The 15899-nt window shown below is 48.6% G+C and overlaps 1 protein-coding gene across 1 annotated transcript in view; it reads right to left on the reverse strand.

Annotated features, from left to right (window-relative positions):
• Positions 1-6043: 6043 nt before the first annotated feature.
• Positions 6044-15899, reverse strand: part of LOC140458840 (nectin-1-like) — a 60617-nt gene continuing 50761 nt past the window's right edge. The window contains exons 6-8 of the mRNA XM_072553521.1: positions 15437-15541; positions 9961-10001; positions 6044-6177 (exon numbers count right to left, since the gene is read on the reverse strand). Coding sequence (XP_072409622.1) covers positions 6049-6177; positions 9961-10001; positions 15437-15541 — 275 coding nt within the window. The 3' untranslated portion in view covers positions 6044-6048. The remainder of the gene's footprint in view (positions 6178-9960; positions 10002-15436; positions 15542-15899) is intronic.

Consider the following 15899-nt stretch of genomic DNA (forward strand, 5'->3'; position numbering starts at 1 on the left):
TAGGATGATTGCAGATAGTCAGGCATGTTTGACAGTACAGATTAGATGGGCCAAACAGTCCATGCTTCTGTGATGTCCTGATCACGAAATTACCATCAACTGTCGGAAAGCCTCATCTGGTTGACCAATGTCCTTCAGGGAAGGGAATCTGCCATCTTTGCCTAGTCTGGCCTGTATGTCACTCGGGAGAGAGATCGGGGTAATTGGAGCGGGACTCTCAATGTTGATCTTCTCCTGAATGTCACATCCCATGAATAAATGCTTTAAAAATGCTCTTTTTGCCAGGGACCACTATAGACACAGAATGCACAAGGGAATTTCAACATCTCATTGTATGAGCTGGACAAAGCCCATTGTGTTTCTCTGAGCTTGTGTTCAACCTGAAAGCAAGGCTAACAGCATGAGGACCACCTCTCAGTATCCGATAGGAGTGACAGTGAGGTGATCTCCTTGGGAACGAGGAGCTGGTTGGGAGCTGGACTGTCAGACTCTGCTCTTTCTGCACCTGCTGAAGCTCTGAAACCTTCCGATCACACGGGGGCCTGGTGTAGAGACTGGGGAGGATGCTCACTGCACCACATTGAAAGTTCATTAACAAACACACTCACATACTCACACACACACTCACTCACACACATGCACACACACACACACGCGCACACACACACGCACACACTCACTCACACACACACATGCACAGACACACACGCACACACACACTCACACACACTCACTCACACACATGCACACACACACACGCATGCACACACACACACACACACATACACTCACACACACACTCACTCACACACACACACTTTCACACACACACATACACACACACATACACACACTCCCACACACACATACACACACTCACACTCACACATACACACACTCACACTCATACACACACACACCCACACACACATACACACACACACACACACACACACACTCACACACAAACAGTCACACACACTCACACACACACTCACAGACAGTCACACACGCACACTCACACGCACACACACTCACACACATATACACACACTCACACACACATTCACAGTCACACACACACACACTCACACATACACTCGCACACACACTCTCACTCACACTCACATACACACACTCTCTCTCTCACACACACACTCACACACACACTCACCCTCACACACATACACACTCACACACAACACTCACAGACACACAAGCACACACATATGCACTCACACACTCACACACACTCTCACTCACATACACACTCACACACTCCCACTCACACACACACTCACACACTCCCACACACAGAGTCTCTGTCTCTCTCACTCACACTCTCACTCACATACACACTCACACACTCCCACTCACACACACACTCATACACTCTCACACACACACACACTCACACACACACAGTCTCTGTCTCTCTCTCACTGGAACGTGATCATTTCCCATCAGTTGAAGACTCATTCTTTCATTTCTGGTTTGTGGTGAGGCATTCAGGAAGGTCATACATCCTGGAGTATTCGTTGTGTTCTCATTACTCTGCAGGATGCTGAGAAATCATTAAGAAGCAGAACGAGGTGATTGTAATTGACTGGAGATTTATATCAGTTGGAAGTAACTGTGACCCCTTGTGTCTGGGTGATGAGTTACAGGTTACCATTCTACACACATTCACACCAGCTTTGGAGAGAGTCGGTGGACATTTCCAATGGATCTGACAAACACACTGTCTTGCTGTTCTATGAAACGTGGCTTGGCTTTAATGGAGTGAAGGAATTGCTTTTAGAAGCACAATTGTAAAGTTTGTATTGTCTTCAGAGCAGGGTTTCACACAGAAATGGTGCAATAGCAACACCTGGTGTCTCACTATTAAATTACAAAGACAGTCCGACAGCACAGAAACAGACCCTTCAATCCATGCCAAACATAATCCCCAAACTAACCCAGTCCCCCCCCCCGCCTGCTCCTGGCCCATCTCCCTCCAACCCTTTCCTGTCCATGTCCTTATCCAAATCCCTTTTAAATGTTGTAACTGTCCCCCCCCCACTTCCTCAGGAAGGTCATTCCACACACGGACCACCCTCTGGGGAAAACAGTTGTCCCTCGTGTCTTTTTTAAATCTCTCTCCTCTCCCCTTAAACATGTGCCCCCCCCCGGTCTTCAAATCCCCCCCACCCTGGGGGAATAGACACCCACCATTCACCCTCTCTGTCCCCCTCATGGTTTTATAAACCTCTATAAGGTCACCCCTCAGCCTCCTACGCTCCAGGGAAAAAACTCCCAGCCTATCCAGCCTTTCGGTATAACTCCAACCCTCCCATTCCCGGCAACATCCTGGGAAATCTCTCCGGAACCCTCTCCAGTTTAATAATATCCTTCCTATAACAGGGTGACCAGAACTGGACGCAGTATTCCAGAAGGGGCCTCCCCAATGTCCTGTACAACCTCAACATGACCTTCCCAACTCCTACACTCAAAGGGCTGAGCAATGAAGGGGAGTGTGTGAAACCCCTTCGTAACCCCCCTGTCTGTATGTGACACAAACTCCAAAGGATTATGTCCCTGAACTCCTCAGTCCTTCAGTTCGACAACACTATGCAAGGCCCCCTTTTTGATTAGATTAGATTCCCTACAGTGTGGAAACAGGCCCTTCGGCCCAACAAGTCCACACCGACCCTCCGAAGAGCAACCCACCCAAACCCATTCCCCTACCCTATATTTACTCCTGACTAACGCACCTAACACTGTGGGCAATTTAGCATGGCCAATTCCCAGAGGAAACCCAAGCAGACACAGGGAGAATACGCAAACTCCACACAGCCAGTCGCCTGAGGCGGGAATCGAACCCAGACCCCTAGTGCTGTGAGGCAGCAGTGCTAACCACTGAGCCACTGTGCCGCCCTGTGAATCGCATCAGTCCTGTTCTTGTCTGTTTTACTGAAACACAATGTCTCACATTCCTGTTTTCCTTGTTAATATCTTGAAGATTTTGATCACCTCACACATTAACCTTTTAAACTCGAGAGAAAACATGCCTTGTTGGTGTAATCTCGCCTCATAACTAAGGAAGAAGCGTTTGGAGAAAGGTTAGATAATGGCATCATGGGAGCCCACAAACCTACCACCACATTGAAACAGCTCCTGATTAACCTAAAGGACCCTGTACCAACAACCACCAGAACAAACATCATTTTACAAAATACCCTGCAAGGATTGGAACAAGCACTACATTGGATGGATGGGCAGGAAACTAGCCACCAGGATACACGAATACCTACTCACCACCAAAAGACATGACCAGCTATGACTAGTAACCTTACATACAGACAAAGAAGGACACCAGTTCAACAACACATCCACCCTGGGACAGGCTAAACAGAGACACGCACAGGAATTCATCGAAGCGTGGCATTCCAACGGGAACTCTATCAATAAACACTTCGATTTGGACCCCATTTACCACCCTCCGAGAGAAAGAACAGAAAACTCTCTCACCCACTGGAACACACCCAGACACAGTAACAGGAAGTGGGTCAATCACACCAGCGCTTCACCAGAGGCTCACTGATGAGCACGGTGACGAAACGTCTGAGAACGAACCTTCCAGCTCCGCGAGCTAACCTACAAGCTAAAGATGGATGCGCTTTGTTTGTTTTTGCTTGGGGGGGATGGTGGGTGGGTGAAGTACCTGGCAGAGGTGTGTCAGACTATGAGGGGCATGGATAAGGTGGAGCTTAATAACAATGTGGTTGGGGTGGGGGGGGGAGGGTTGGGGGGGGCATAACTTTAACATCAAAGGCAGGAGGTGCAGAGGAGATTTAAGGAAAGTGTGTTTCACCCAGACTTTTTTTGGGGGGGGGGGAGGTCTGGAATGCGTGGGAGGGGTGTCACAGAAAGAACCCTCACAACCTTCACAAAGCACTTGCATGTGCACTTGAGCATGTCACGATATTCATTGCTATGGGTCTGGAAGGTGGGACTGGTGTGCAATGTCAGACAAAGCAGATCTACCGCAGCTTTCGAAGACAACCCAAAGGGCCAAAGGCCATCTTCTGTCCTGTGTGACTCGATCATTCCATTACAAAGTACTTTTGGGTCAGCTTTCAAAGCGTTATAACATTCAGGGCTGACACAGAAGGGTGGGGACGGACTCGCAATCTTCGATCGGTTGCCCTTGGCATTGCTCAGTGAGCGTTGACTTCAGTTGCTGCTTGCGCGTTCCTGAATTTTGCCAGCGCCTGCTGGAGGGGTGGAGACATTGCGCTGCTGATTGAGATGCGCTGTTTCATTTCAGTCCAGGGACCAAGGCAACCAGCGAAACAGCCAACGCAGTGTGTCTCGTTACTTCCAGTTATCACCCATTCAATCTGACATTGTCTCTCTGAGCATTTTCTTGCGGGAAGGGGAGGGCCGTGTGAATTCGATGGAAAGGGGCGTTGGGAAAATCGCTGCTGTATCACGACTAACCCCAGAGCGTTGTCGTGCAGAGGGACCTTGGGATTCAAGTCCATAGCTCCCGGGAAGTGGCCACACAAGTTGCTTGGTTAGGCCACTGTTGGAATATTGTGTGTAATTCTGGTCTCCCCCCTGTCGGAAAAATGTTGTGAAAGGGTTCAGAAAAGATTTACAAGGATGTTGCCGGGGTTGGAGGGTTTGAGCTACAGGGAGAGGCTGAACAGGCTGTGGCTGTTTTCCCCGGAGCGTCGGAGGCTGAGGGGTGACCTTATAGAGGTTTATAAAATCATGAGGGGCATGGATAGGGTAAATAGACAAGGTCTTTTCCGTGGGGGTGGGGGAGTCCAGAACTAGAGGGGCATAGGTTTAGGGTGAGAGGGGAAAGATATAAAAGGCAACTTTTTCACCCCGAGGGTGGTACGTGTATGGAATGAGCTGCCAGAGGAAGTGGTGGAGGCTGGTACAATTACAACATTTAAAAGGCATCTGGATGGGGACATGAATAGGAAGGGGTTTGGAGGGATATGGGTCAAGTGCTGGCAAATGGGACTAGATTAGGTTGGGATATCTGGGTCAGCATTGATGAGTTCGGCCGAAGGGTCTGTTTCCATGTATCTACGACACTAAGTAGATAGGGTGGGGTAGAAGGTGTATGGCGTGCTTGCCTTTTATTGCTCGGGTAACTGAGTACGTGAGTCAGGATGTCAGGCTGCAGCTTTATCAGATTTTAGTTAGGCCGCACTGAGAGAACCGCGTTCAGTTCTGCTCGGCACATTCCGGGAAGGATGGGGAGGCTCGGGAGAGGGTGCAGAAGGGGTTTGCCAGGACGCTGCCGGGATTAGAGGGTAGGAGCTATAAGGGGAGGCTGGAAAAACTCAGGCTGTTTTCCCTGGAGGCTGAGGGGAGACTTGACAGAAGCCAATAACATTATGAGATGCTGAGATCGGGTTTGACAGTTAGAATCTTTATCCCTGAGTGAAAATGTGTAATACAAGGGGGATTTAAGGTGAGAGGGGAAAGTTCAAAGGGGATGTGAGGGGTAGGTTTTTTACCCAGAGAGGGGTAGGAGTGCGGGACACACTGCCGGGGGGTGGGGGTGGGTGGAGGCAGGGGCTTTTAAGGAGCTTTTGGATAAACACATGGACATACAAGGAATGGAGGGGTATGGGCCAAGGGCAGGCAGAAGGGGATTAGTTTAATATAGCATCATGTTTGGCACAGCCCTGATGGGCCGAAGGGCCTGATCCTGTCCTACATTCTCAGACCCATGAGGAAGACGACAGCTCAGGTTTGACTACTGACAGGGTACGGTGGGGGTGAGAGGAGGTTGAGGTGAGACACTAGGTCCTGGGACTGTTTCAACACTGGGTAAACAGTGGAAGGGTAAAGGTGGGTGGGGGAAGGCGGTGCGCAGAGCTAACGGCGACCATTCTAGTCTCCAATTTCTCCCACATTTCCGGGGTGGTTGGGGAGGGGCTCAACAAGAAACAGAACGCAAGAACCAAGTTGAGCCAATCAGTATTCAGGATGGGAGAGGATGGAAATCCTCACGGGGAGTACTGATTGCACTGTGTGTATTCACGAACGCCAATGGTGTTTAATATCTGCGTACACAGTCGACTCCTCAGCTTGACGATGCTGTCTGTGTGCAGATGCTTCGTTCAGGGCGTGTAGATCCAGCGAGGCGTAGACGATCGTTTCATCGTCCTGTTAACGCAGAGAGGAATATTAAAAAAAGACTCTCTCTCAACGTGCCATTCCCATCGAGGACAGAGATGACACAATAAAACACATGGCGCCTCCGAACCACAACAACAGCAGAATTGACAGCTCTCCTCATCCGGGGAAAGATGGAGGGGGCATGGAGAAGGGTTACCAGACCGACTCATGCAGCGTGGACCCAGGACATTCAGCCCAACCCGTCCACCCCGACCCTCCGAAGAGCATAAGAGTCCAGTCCACTACTGTAACTCTGTAGTTCTCATCGCCAATCGACCCTAACCTACTCATCCCTGGACAATATGGGGACAATTTAGCATGACATATCTACCCTAACCTGCACATCCCTGTGCATTATGGGACAATTTCCCATGGCCAATCCACCCGAACGTGCACATCCCTGGGCTCTATGGGAGAGAAGAGCATGGCCAATCCACCCTAACCTACACATCCCTGGGCACAATGAGACAATTTAGCATGGCCAATCCACCATAACCTACACATCCCTGGACACTATGGGACTATTTAGGATGGCTAATCCACCCTAACCTGCACATCCCTGGACACTACAGGACAAATTAGCATGGCCAATCTAACCTAACCTGCAAATCTCAGGGCACTATGGGACAATTTCCCATGGCCAATCCACCCTAACCTGCACATCCCCGGGCACTATGGGACAATTTCCCATGACCAATCCACCCTAACCTACACATCCCTGGGCACTATGGGACAATTTCCCATGGCCAATCCACCCTAACCTATACATCCCTGGACACTATGGGACAATTTCCCCTGGCCAATCCACCCTAACCTACACATCCCTGGACACTATGGGACAATTTCCCCTGGCCAATCCACCCTAACCTACACATCCCTGGACACTATGGGACAATTTCCCATGGCCAATCCACTCTAACCTATACATCCCTGGGCACTATGGGACAATTTCCCATGGCCAATCCACCCTAACCTACAGATCCCTGGGCACTATGGGACATTTTCCCATGGCCAATTCACCCTCGTGTGCACATCCTTGGACCTTTGGAGATAACTGGAGTAAATCCATGCAGACACAGGGAGAATGTGCACTGTCCACACTGAGGGTGGAATCGAACCCTGGGTCCGTCGTGCTGTGAGGAAGCAGTGCTAACCACTCAGCCACCATGCTGCTCATTGGGTTGGCAAGACTAACATATCAAAGAGATTGGATGTGTTAAGCCTACATTCACTGACGTTAAAGAGAATTGGTAAGGGTGGAATTTCACAGAATCCTATAAAACTCTGACAGAGACTAGACAGGTATACACAGGGAGGAAGTGTCTCATGACTAGGGGAGTCCAGGACTGCGGGAAGAGGGGGGGGGGGGGGGGGGATGTAAGAGATGGGACAGGACTGAGATACTGAGATGAGGATAAATGTCTTCAGTCAGAAAGTGGGAAAGCCTGTGGCATTCTCTGACACAGAATGCAGTTGAGGGCAAAACTTTGAGTGTTTTCAAAACAGAGTTAGTTGTAATTCTTCAGGCTGAAAGGATCGATGGAAGGAGAAAGTGGAAACAGGAGAACAAGTTGGACCATTAGCCATGATCGTGTTGAATGTGTGGCGCTGGTTTGAAGGGCCAAATGGCCTACTCCTGCTCCTGTTCCCAACGGGTCTACATTTCTGAAAGGCAGTGTCCGAAAGAGATTAAAACCCACCAGAAAGAAGGTGCGCTCTTTCATTCGCGTGGCTCAAGCAAGGACAAACGCTCCTGCTCATCCCTCATTGCCCCTTGAGGAGGCGATGGTGAGCAACCCTTCACAAACCACTGCCCGGGGTATGCGGTGAGTCCAACCGGGCTTGTTCCTTATGTCCTGGACTTGGCCAAATCCTCGGAACGCCGTGGGCCAATTCGGAGGACGGTTCCAAACCAGAAAGTGGAGCTGGAGTCACGTGTGGGTCAGGATGGCAGATTTCCGTCCCTCAATTGGACAATGTCGCAGCCAATCCTGTACTTTGCTGGCTGTTACAAGAGGAATCGATCATTTCTCAGTCACTCGGTAGACTGGAGGTACTAATGAGCAGATGTTTCGGGAATTGAACTCATGGCATTGATCCGAGCCTCTGGATCATTACTCTGGGTGATCGGGCATCCCCCAACGAGTAGGACAGTACACTCTAATTCTTCACCAAATTTGGAGAGGGATGAACCCGTTGAATTCTTCACCCAGAGAGCTGTCCACGCTGGGTCATTCGGTCTATTCAAAGCTGGGCTAGTCGGAATTCTAATCACGAAGGGAACCGAGGGTTATGGGCAAAGTAGAGCCACAGATTGTCGGATCATTGAATTACAGAGTCGTCACATAGAGGTCTACAGCAGGGAAACAGGCCCTTCGGCCCAACCTGCCCGTGCTAGCCCGTTTCCACCATTAATCTAGTCCCGTTTCCCTATGATTGTTCCATACCCTTCCATTCCTATCCCACCCATGTTTCGCAAATTACAGAATTGTACCAGCCTTCCCCGCTCTCCCTGACAGCACGTTCTAGAAGCTCACCGCCCTCTGTGTGAAAACATTGCCCCTCTGGACACTTTTGTATCTCTGCCCTCTCACTTACACCCTCTAGTCTTCGACTCCCCTACCCTGGGAATGCTGATTATCAATGCCCCCCCCCATGATTTTATAACCCTCAATAAGATTATCCCTCTGCCTCCGAAGCTCCAGGGAAAAATGTCCCAGCCTGTTCAACCTGACCTTACAAGGCAAACAATCCAGCTCAGGTTTCTTCCTTGTAACTCTTTTCTGAACTCTTTCCAGTTTAATAATGTTCTTTCTATACCAGAACTGCCCACAGTATGTGGCATCACCAACATCTTGTAGCAAGATATCCCAACTCCTAATCCGTAATTGTGGAGCTGAAGGGAGAGGCTGAACAGGTTGGGGCTGTTTTCCCTGGAGCGTCGGAGGCCGAGGGGTGACCTTATAGAGGTTTATAAAATCATGAGGGGCATGGATAGGATAAATAGACAAGGTCTTTTCCCCCTGGGGTGGGGGAGTCCAGAACTAGAGGGGCATAGGTTTAGGGTGAGAGGGGAAAGATATAAAAGAGACCTCAGGGGCAACTTTTTCACCCAGAGGGTGGTACGTGTATGGAATGAGCTGCCAGAGGAAGTGGTGGAGGCTGGTACAATGACAACATTTAATAGGCATCTGGATGGGGACATGAATAGGAAGGGTTCGGAGGGATATGGGCCAAGTGCTGGCAAATGGGACTAGATTAGGTTAGGATATCTGGGTCAGCATGGTCGGGTTGGACCGAAGGGTCTGTTTCCATGCTGTACATCTCCATGACTCGATGACTGAACGGTCTACTTCTGCTGCTACAGCTTTTGGATTAAACTATGCTCATCTTTCTTCAATGCAAGCATGAATCATCAGCACCAAACCACCTTTTATCGCTTAACTAATTTCAAAAGTCACATTCTGACACCATAGTCTGTCGTTGATGGAGCGTGGTTTCAGTTCTGATCCTCTCGGATCTTGCACGTGATGCGTTTTGCAGTGGAGGTCTGCCTGCCCTCCGGAAAATATTCAGCTCGCGGCCCTCCCTCTCACTGAAATAAGGCAGGGGAAGATCCCGCAATCTTCACGTCCGGTTTCCCTTCCTGCACCCAAAAGTATTCCAGCAACGATCCACGCTGAGGTGTTGACCAGTCTCACTAGACAAGGTGGTGGTAGGGGAGTGGGGGGAGTGGGGGGAGGGGATACTGCCGTTAGATTTAAAACGTACCTGAGTCTGGAAGGTGGTGCATCGAGAGTGAGCCTCCGTTTCTGCAAAATTGGAAGCAAAGCTGAATAAACAGTCTTTAATGAAGCTTAGTTAACAGCCCTCTGCCTCCCAACCTTCCCCTCCACTTTCCAAATCACCGTTCAAGGTCCACTCGGGAAAGGCACCCTTCCCTCTCCTCACTGTCTAACGCCCAAATCCCTCCTTCCGAGTTAAGCGCTGATATCCGTGAGTTTTGGGGTACCTCATGACAAAGTGGTCAGCCATCCACAGCAGAGCTAAGAGGGGACTGCAGATGCCGGAGATCAGAGTCAAGATCAGAGGGTGGTGCTGGAAAAGCACAGCAGGTCAGGCAGCATCCGAGGAGCAGGGAAATCGACGTTTCGGGCAGGGGCCCTTCATCAGGAATGAGGCTGGGAGCCTCCGGGATGGGAGAGCTAAATGGGAGAGGGCTGGGGCTGGGGAGAAGGTATCTGAGAGCGCGAGAGGTGGATGGAGGTGGGGGGCAGGGGTATGACTGAATCCCTGTTTGTTAGAACAGCAGCTTCAGACCCTGAGCACCCCTCCCCCAGTGTATACCATCGTTTTAACTCCCCACTTCCCAACACCTCCTGCTGCTGGTCTCCGAGGGAGCTCGGGATTTTCCAAGCGGGACGATTTACTGCTCTCCGCACGCGGTAGCAAGTTGAACAGTTGCGGCCTGCAGTCTCAACTCCCCCCCCTGCCCCTCCTGACTCCTCCCGACGTCATTCACACTCTTATCTAGACCCATCTTCAATTTGCTTTCTTTTGCAAATAAACCCTCCCTTCCCATCTGAGGATGGGGTCACGGGAGCCGGAATATTAACCCGGATTTCTGTCTCCACAGATGCTGCCGGACCTGTTGAGGTCTTCCAAAAGTTCCCTTTTTGTTTCGTCACGGCATCTTTCGCCTTGACACCACCAAGGATTTTGTGATTGAATCTTTTCCTTCTTTCACCCCACGGGGAATCGGTTTAGCTCAGTTGGCTGGAATGCTGGTTTCAAGAGTGCAGCGGTGCAGGAAAAGCACAGTTTCGAAGGAGCAGGAAAAATCGACGTTTCGGGCAAAAGCTCTTCATCAGGAATTGTTGGCTTGCAGAGCAGTGTGATGCCAATAGTGTGGGTTCAATCCCCATCACTGGTTGGAGGTTACAATGAAGGACTCTCATTGTCAATTTCTTGCCTCCCCTGAGGTCTGGTGGCCCTGAGGTTAAATCACCACCAGTCACTTCTCTCTAATGAGAGGGCAGCCCTGTAATCTGATAAGACGATTGCAACATGACAACAAAAGTCTCTTTCAACTCATTGGCAATCCTGTCCGTCCTCTGTTCTGCCTAGATTTGCAGGGACCCAATACAATTTCTCACTAGTATCTTTACATTCAGATAAGGAAGGACACCACTTTGACTGGGACAACGCATTCATCCGAGGACAAGCCAAACAGAGACACGCACGAGAATTCCTAGAAGCATGGCATTCCAACCGGAATGCTATCAGCAAACACATTGACCTGGATCCCATTTACCAACCCCTGAGAAAATGAAGAGGAAGTGACATGACCATAGGAAATGACGTCACCACCGCAAATGACATCACTGACCCGAGGAAACCCAAACATGTAAATAGAAAGCAGGAAACACCAGCAGTGCTTCGACCGGAGGCTCACTGAAGATGTTACCCAGTGTGGTGACGAAACGTCTGAAAATGAACGTTCCAGCTCAGCGAGCAAACCTACATCCACAATTTCTCACTTCTGATGAAGGGTCACTGACCCAAGTAAGTCAAAAACCGAGGGAAGAAAAAACTGTGCATGCTGCAAGTGAGAAACAAAATCAGAAATTGCTGGAAAAGCTCAGCAGCTCTGTCAGCACCTGTGGAGAGAAATGGGAGTTAACATTTCAGGTCCAGTGACTCTTCCTGCCCCGTTAAGTTAACGCGGTCTCTCACTCCACACCTGCAGGAACATCCAGCAGCTTTGGCACTAATTAACTGAACAACTGGGGCTTTAGTGAAGAAATACCATTTATGTCCCGTTAAACTCAACCTGGCTGCTTCCAATCCGGCAAATATACTCGTTATAAATCCAGCTCAGGAAGTGAGTAAATGAGGTAATTATCCTGCAGACAGGAACCTAATACTCACTGGGTTAGTCAAAGCAAATTTGCTTAAAATGAGAAGGAAAATTAAATGGAATCCCCTAATGGTTAGAAAGATCTTAATGTATGTGTGTGTGTGTGAGAGTGTGTGTGAGAGTGTGTGCCTGTGTGTATGTATGTGTGTTTGTGTGTGTGTGTCTGAGAGAGAGAGAAAGAGAGAGTGTGTCTGTGTGTGAGATTGTGTTTTTGTGAATGTGTGTGTGAGTGTGAGAGTGTGTATGAGTGTGAGAGCATGTTTTTGTGAATGTGTGTGTGTGTTTTTGTGAGTGAGTGTGTGTGTGAGAGAGAGTGTGTGAGTGTGCGTGTGGGAGTGTGTGAGATTGTGTTTTTGTGAGTGTGCGTGTGTGTGAGAGTGAGAGTGTGTTTTTGTGAGTGTGTGTGAGTGCGTTTTTGTGAGTGTGTGTGTGAGTTTGTATGTGCGTGTGAGTGTGTGTGTGAGATTGTGTTTTTGTGAGTGTGTGTGAGTGCGTGTGAGTGTGTGCGTGAGGGTGTGTGAGTGTGTGTGAGTGTGTGTGTGAGGGTGTGTGAGTGTGCGTGTGTGAGTGTGTGTGTGTGAGATTGTGTTTTTGTGAGTGTGTGTGTTTTTGTGGTCAAGAGTTTGTTTTTGTGAGTGAGTGAGTGTGTGTGAGAGAGTGTGTGAGTGTGAGTGAGAGTGTGTGTGAGAGAGTGTGTGAGTGTGAGTGGGTGTGTGTGTGAGATTATGTTTTTGTGAGTGTGTGTGCGTTTTTGTGAGTATGTGAGTGTGTGTTTTTGTGAGTGTGTGTGAGATTGTGTTTTTGTAAGTGTGTGTGTGTGAGAGAGAGTGTGTGTGAGATTGTGTTTTTGTGAGTGTGTGTGTGCGTTTTTGTGGGTGAGAGTGCATTTTTGTGAGTGTGTGAGAGTGTGTTTTTGTGAGTATGTGAGTGTGAGTGTGTTTTTGTGAGTGTGTGTGAGTGTGAGATTGTGCTTTTGTGAGTGCGAGTGTGTTTTTGTGAGTGTGTGTGAGAGAGTGTGTGTGAGATTGTGTTTTTGTGAGTGTGTGTGAGGGTGTGTGTGACAGAGTGTGTGTGTGAGAGAGAGTGTGTGTGAGATTGTACTTTTGTGAGTGTGTGTGTGTGTTTTCGTGTGTGTGAGTGTGTGTGAGAGAGTGTGTGAGATTGTGTTTTTGTGAGTGTGTGAGTGTATTTTTTGAGTGTGTGTCTGAGTGTGTATGTGTGTTTTTGTGAGTGTGTGTGAGTGTGTGTGTATGAGATTGTGTTTTTGTGAGTGTGTGTGTTTTTGTGGTCGAGAGTTTGTTTTTGTGAGTGAGTGTGTGTGAGAGAGTGTGTGAGTGTGAGTGAGAGTGTGTGTGAGTGAGTGAGTGTGTGTGAGTGTGAGTGGGTGGTGTGTGTGAGATTGTGTTTTTATGAGTGTGTGTGCGTTTTTGTGAGTGTGTGTGTGAGAGAGTGTGTGCGAGATTGTGTTTTTGTGAGTGTGTGTGAGTGTGTGTGTGTGTGAGAGTGTGTGTGAGATTGTACTTTTGTAAGTGTGTGTGTGTGTGTGTTTTTGTGAGTGTGTGTGAGTGTGTGTGTGTGAGATTGTGTTTTTGTGAGTGTGTGTGTTTTTGTGAGTGTGTGTGTGTGTTTTTGTGTGGGTGAGTGTGTGTAAGTGTGTGTGTGAGTGTGTTTTTGTGTGGGTGAGTGTGTGTGAGTGTGTGTGGGTGTGTATGTGTGAGTGTGTATGTGTGTTTTTGTGAGTGTATGTGAGTATGTATGTGTGTGAGTGTGTGTGTGAGTGAGTGTATGCGAGATTGTGTTTTTGTGAGTGTGTGTGTGTGTGAGAGAGTATGTGTGAGTGTGTATGAGTGTGTGTGAGATTATGTTTTTGTGAGTGTGTGTGTGAGTATTTTTGTGAGTGTGTGTGAGAGGGTGTGTGAGTGTGTGTGAGAAAGAGTGTGTGTGTGAGAGAGAGTGTGTGTGAGATTGTGTTTTTGTGAGTGTGTGTGTGTGTTTTTGTGAGTGTGAGTGTGTGCGTGAGTGTGTGAGTGTGTTTTTGTGTGTGTGTGTGAGTGTGTGTGTGAGTGTGTGTGTGTTTTTGTGTGTGTGAGTGTGTGTGTTTTTGTGAGTGTGTGTGAGTGGGTGTGTGTGTGTGAGAGTGTGTGTGATTGTGTGTGTGAGAGAGTGTGTGTGAGATTGTGTTTTTGTGAGTGTGTGTGTGTGTTTTTGTGAGTTTGTGTGTGAGTGGGTTTGTGTGTGTGAGTGTGTGTGTTTTTGTGAGTGGGTGTGTGTGTGTGAGTGTGTGTGAGATTGTGTTTTTGTGAGTGTGTGAGTGTGTGTGTGTGTTTTTGTGAGTTTGTGTGTGAGTGTGTGTGTTTTTGTGAGTGTGTGTGTGTGTTTTTGTGAGTTTGTGTGTGAGTGAGTGTGTGTGTGTGTTTTTGTGAGTTTGTGTGTGAGTGTGTGTGAGTGTGTGTGTGAGTGTTACATTGATTGCTGTGACTCAGCAGTAATGGACTACACTATCACAGTAATTCTGGAAAAGCTGAAGTTTTTGTCTCAATCAGACTGGATAAGCTGGACTGTTTACCAGCTGGATTTGTGATTGAAATTGCCCTGAAACTGTGCTGAAAAATAACCTGCAATTGATCGACGATGTACAAGTGGTGACGAATGAGAAAGCTGAGGTCAAGGGTCAGTGAAAAGATAAGCCTCCGACATCAACAGGTCTGAGTGAGTGAATTCATGACACCGCCCATGGGAACCATGACATATTTGTGATCAGTACTCAGATTGGTGACTTGCTCAAGGCCAGGGAGGGTCAGAGTTTGAAGACACAGTCAATCTTTACTGTGGGTGGGGGGAGACAGGAAACAGTAACGTTTGTCTCACAGTGCAGCAGCTACCCAGCTGAGGGAAATAAGTCAGTTGCTTGCCTTGCCCTTGTGGGATATGGGGATCTCTGGCTGGGCCAGCTTTATTGGCCATCCCTCGCGGACTTTCGTGAAAGTGCAATAGGGCTCCTGATCTGGTCCGCTGCCCGTGGGAGTGGTAGAGTCAGAATCATTGGCGACCTTTAAGCGGCATTTGGATAGGTACATGGATGGGTGCTTAATCTAGGATAGAAGTTCGGCACAACATCGTGGGCCAAAGGGCCTGTTCTGTGCTGTATTGTTCTATGTTCTATGTTCTATGTTCTATGGGGTAATCATTCTGCAGGCAGATTGCAGTGCACTTTAACACCCCCAGAATAAACCTGACAGACCAGACCGAGAAGGTTACAATGGCCACCAACTCTCGGTTATATAATTCACCTGTCAGTCATTTCTCTTCTGTGAATATGTCACTTACCCTGTCTTCTTCTCTTCAGCCAGATCAGCACCAGAATGAACACCAAGACAAGGACTCCCGCAATCACAGCGATTATTATAATCAGCTTCAGATTGTCAGAAGGGACTGGGGAATGGATTGGAAATGAACAAGAACACCATGATTTAAAACAACAGGCAAACTGGGTGACATAGGCTGTGCTGTAAGCTCGTTCGGTTGGTTTGGGTCAGTACTTATTGACCCAGACTTCCAAAGGACAAATATCAGCAACTCTCCCTCTCCCTCTATCTATCTCTATCTCTCCCTCTATCTCTATCTTTCCCTCTACCTGCATCTCAATCTCTCCCTCTATCTTCATCTCTGTCTCTCCTTCTATCCCTCCCTCTCCCTCTATCTCTATCTCTCCCTCAATCTTCATCTCTGTCTCTCTCTCTCTCTATCTCTCCCTCTCCCTCTATCTGCATATCTATTTCTCCCTCTATCT

Source organism: Chiloscyllium punctatum, chromosome 34, assembly GCF_047496795.1.
Source record: "Chiloscyllium punctatum isolate Juve2018m chromosome 34, sChiPun1.3, whole genome shotgun sequence".
NCBI classification, from domain to species: Eukaryota; Metazoa; Chordata; class Chondrichthyes; order Orectolobiformes; family Hemiscylliidae; genus Chiloscyllium; species Chiloscyllium punctatum.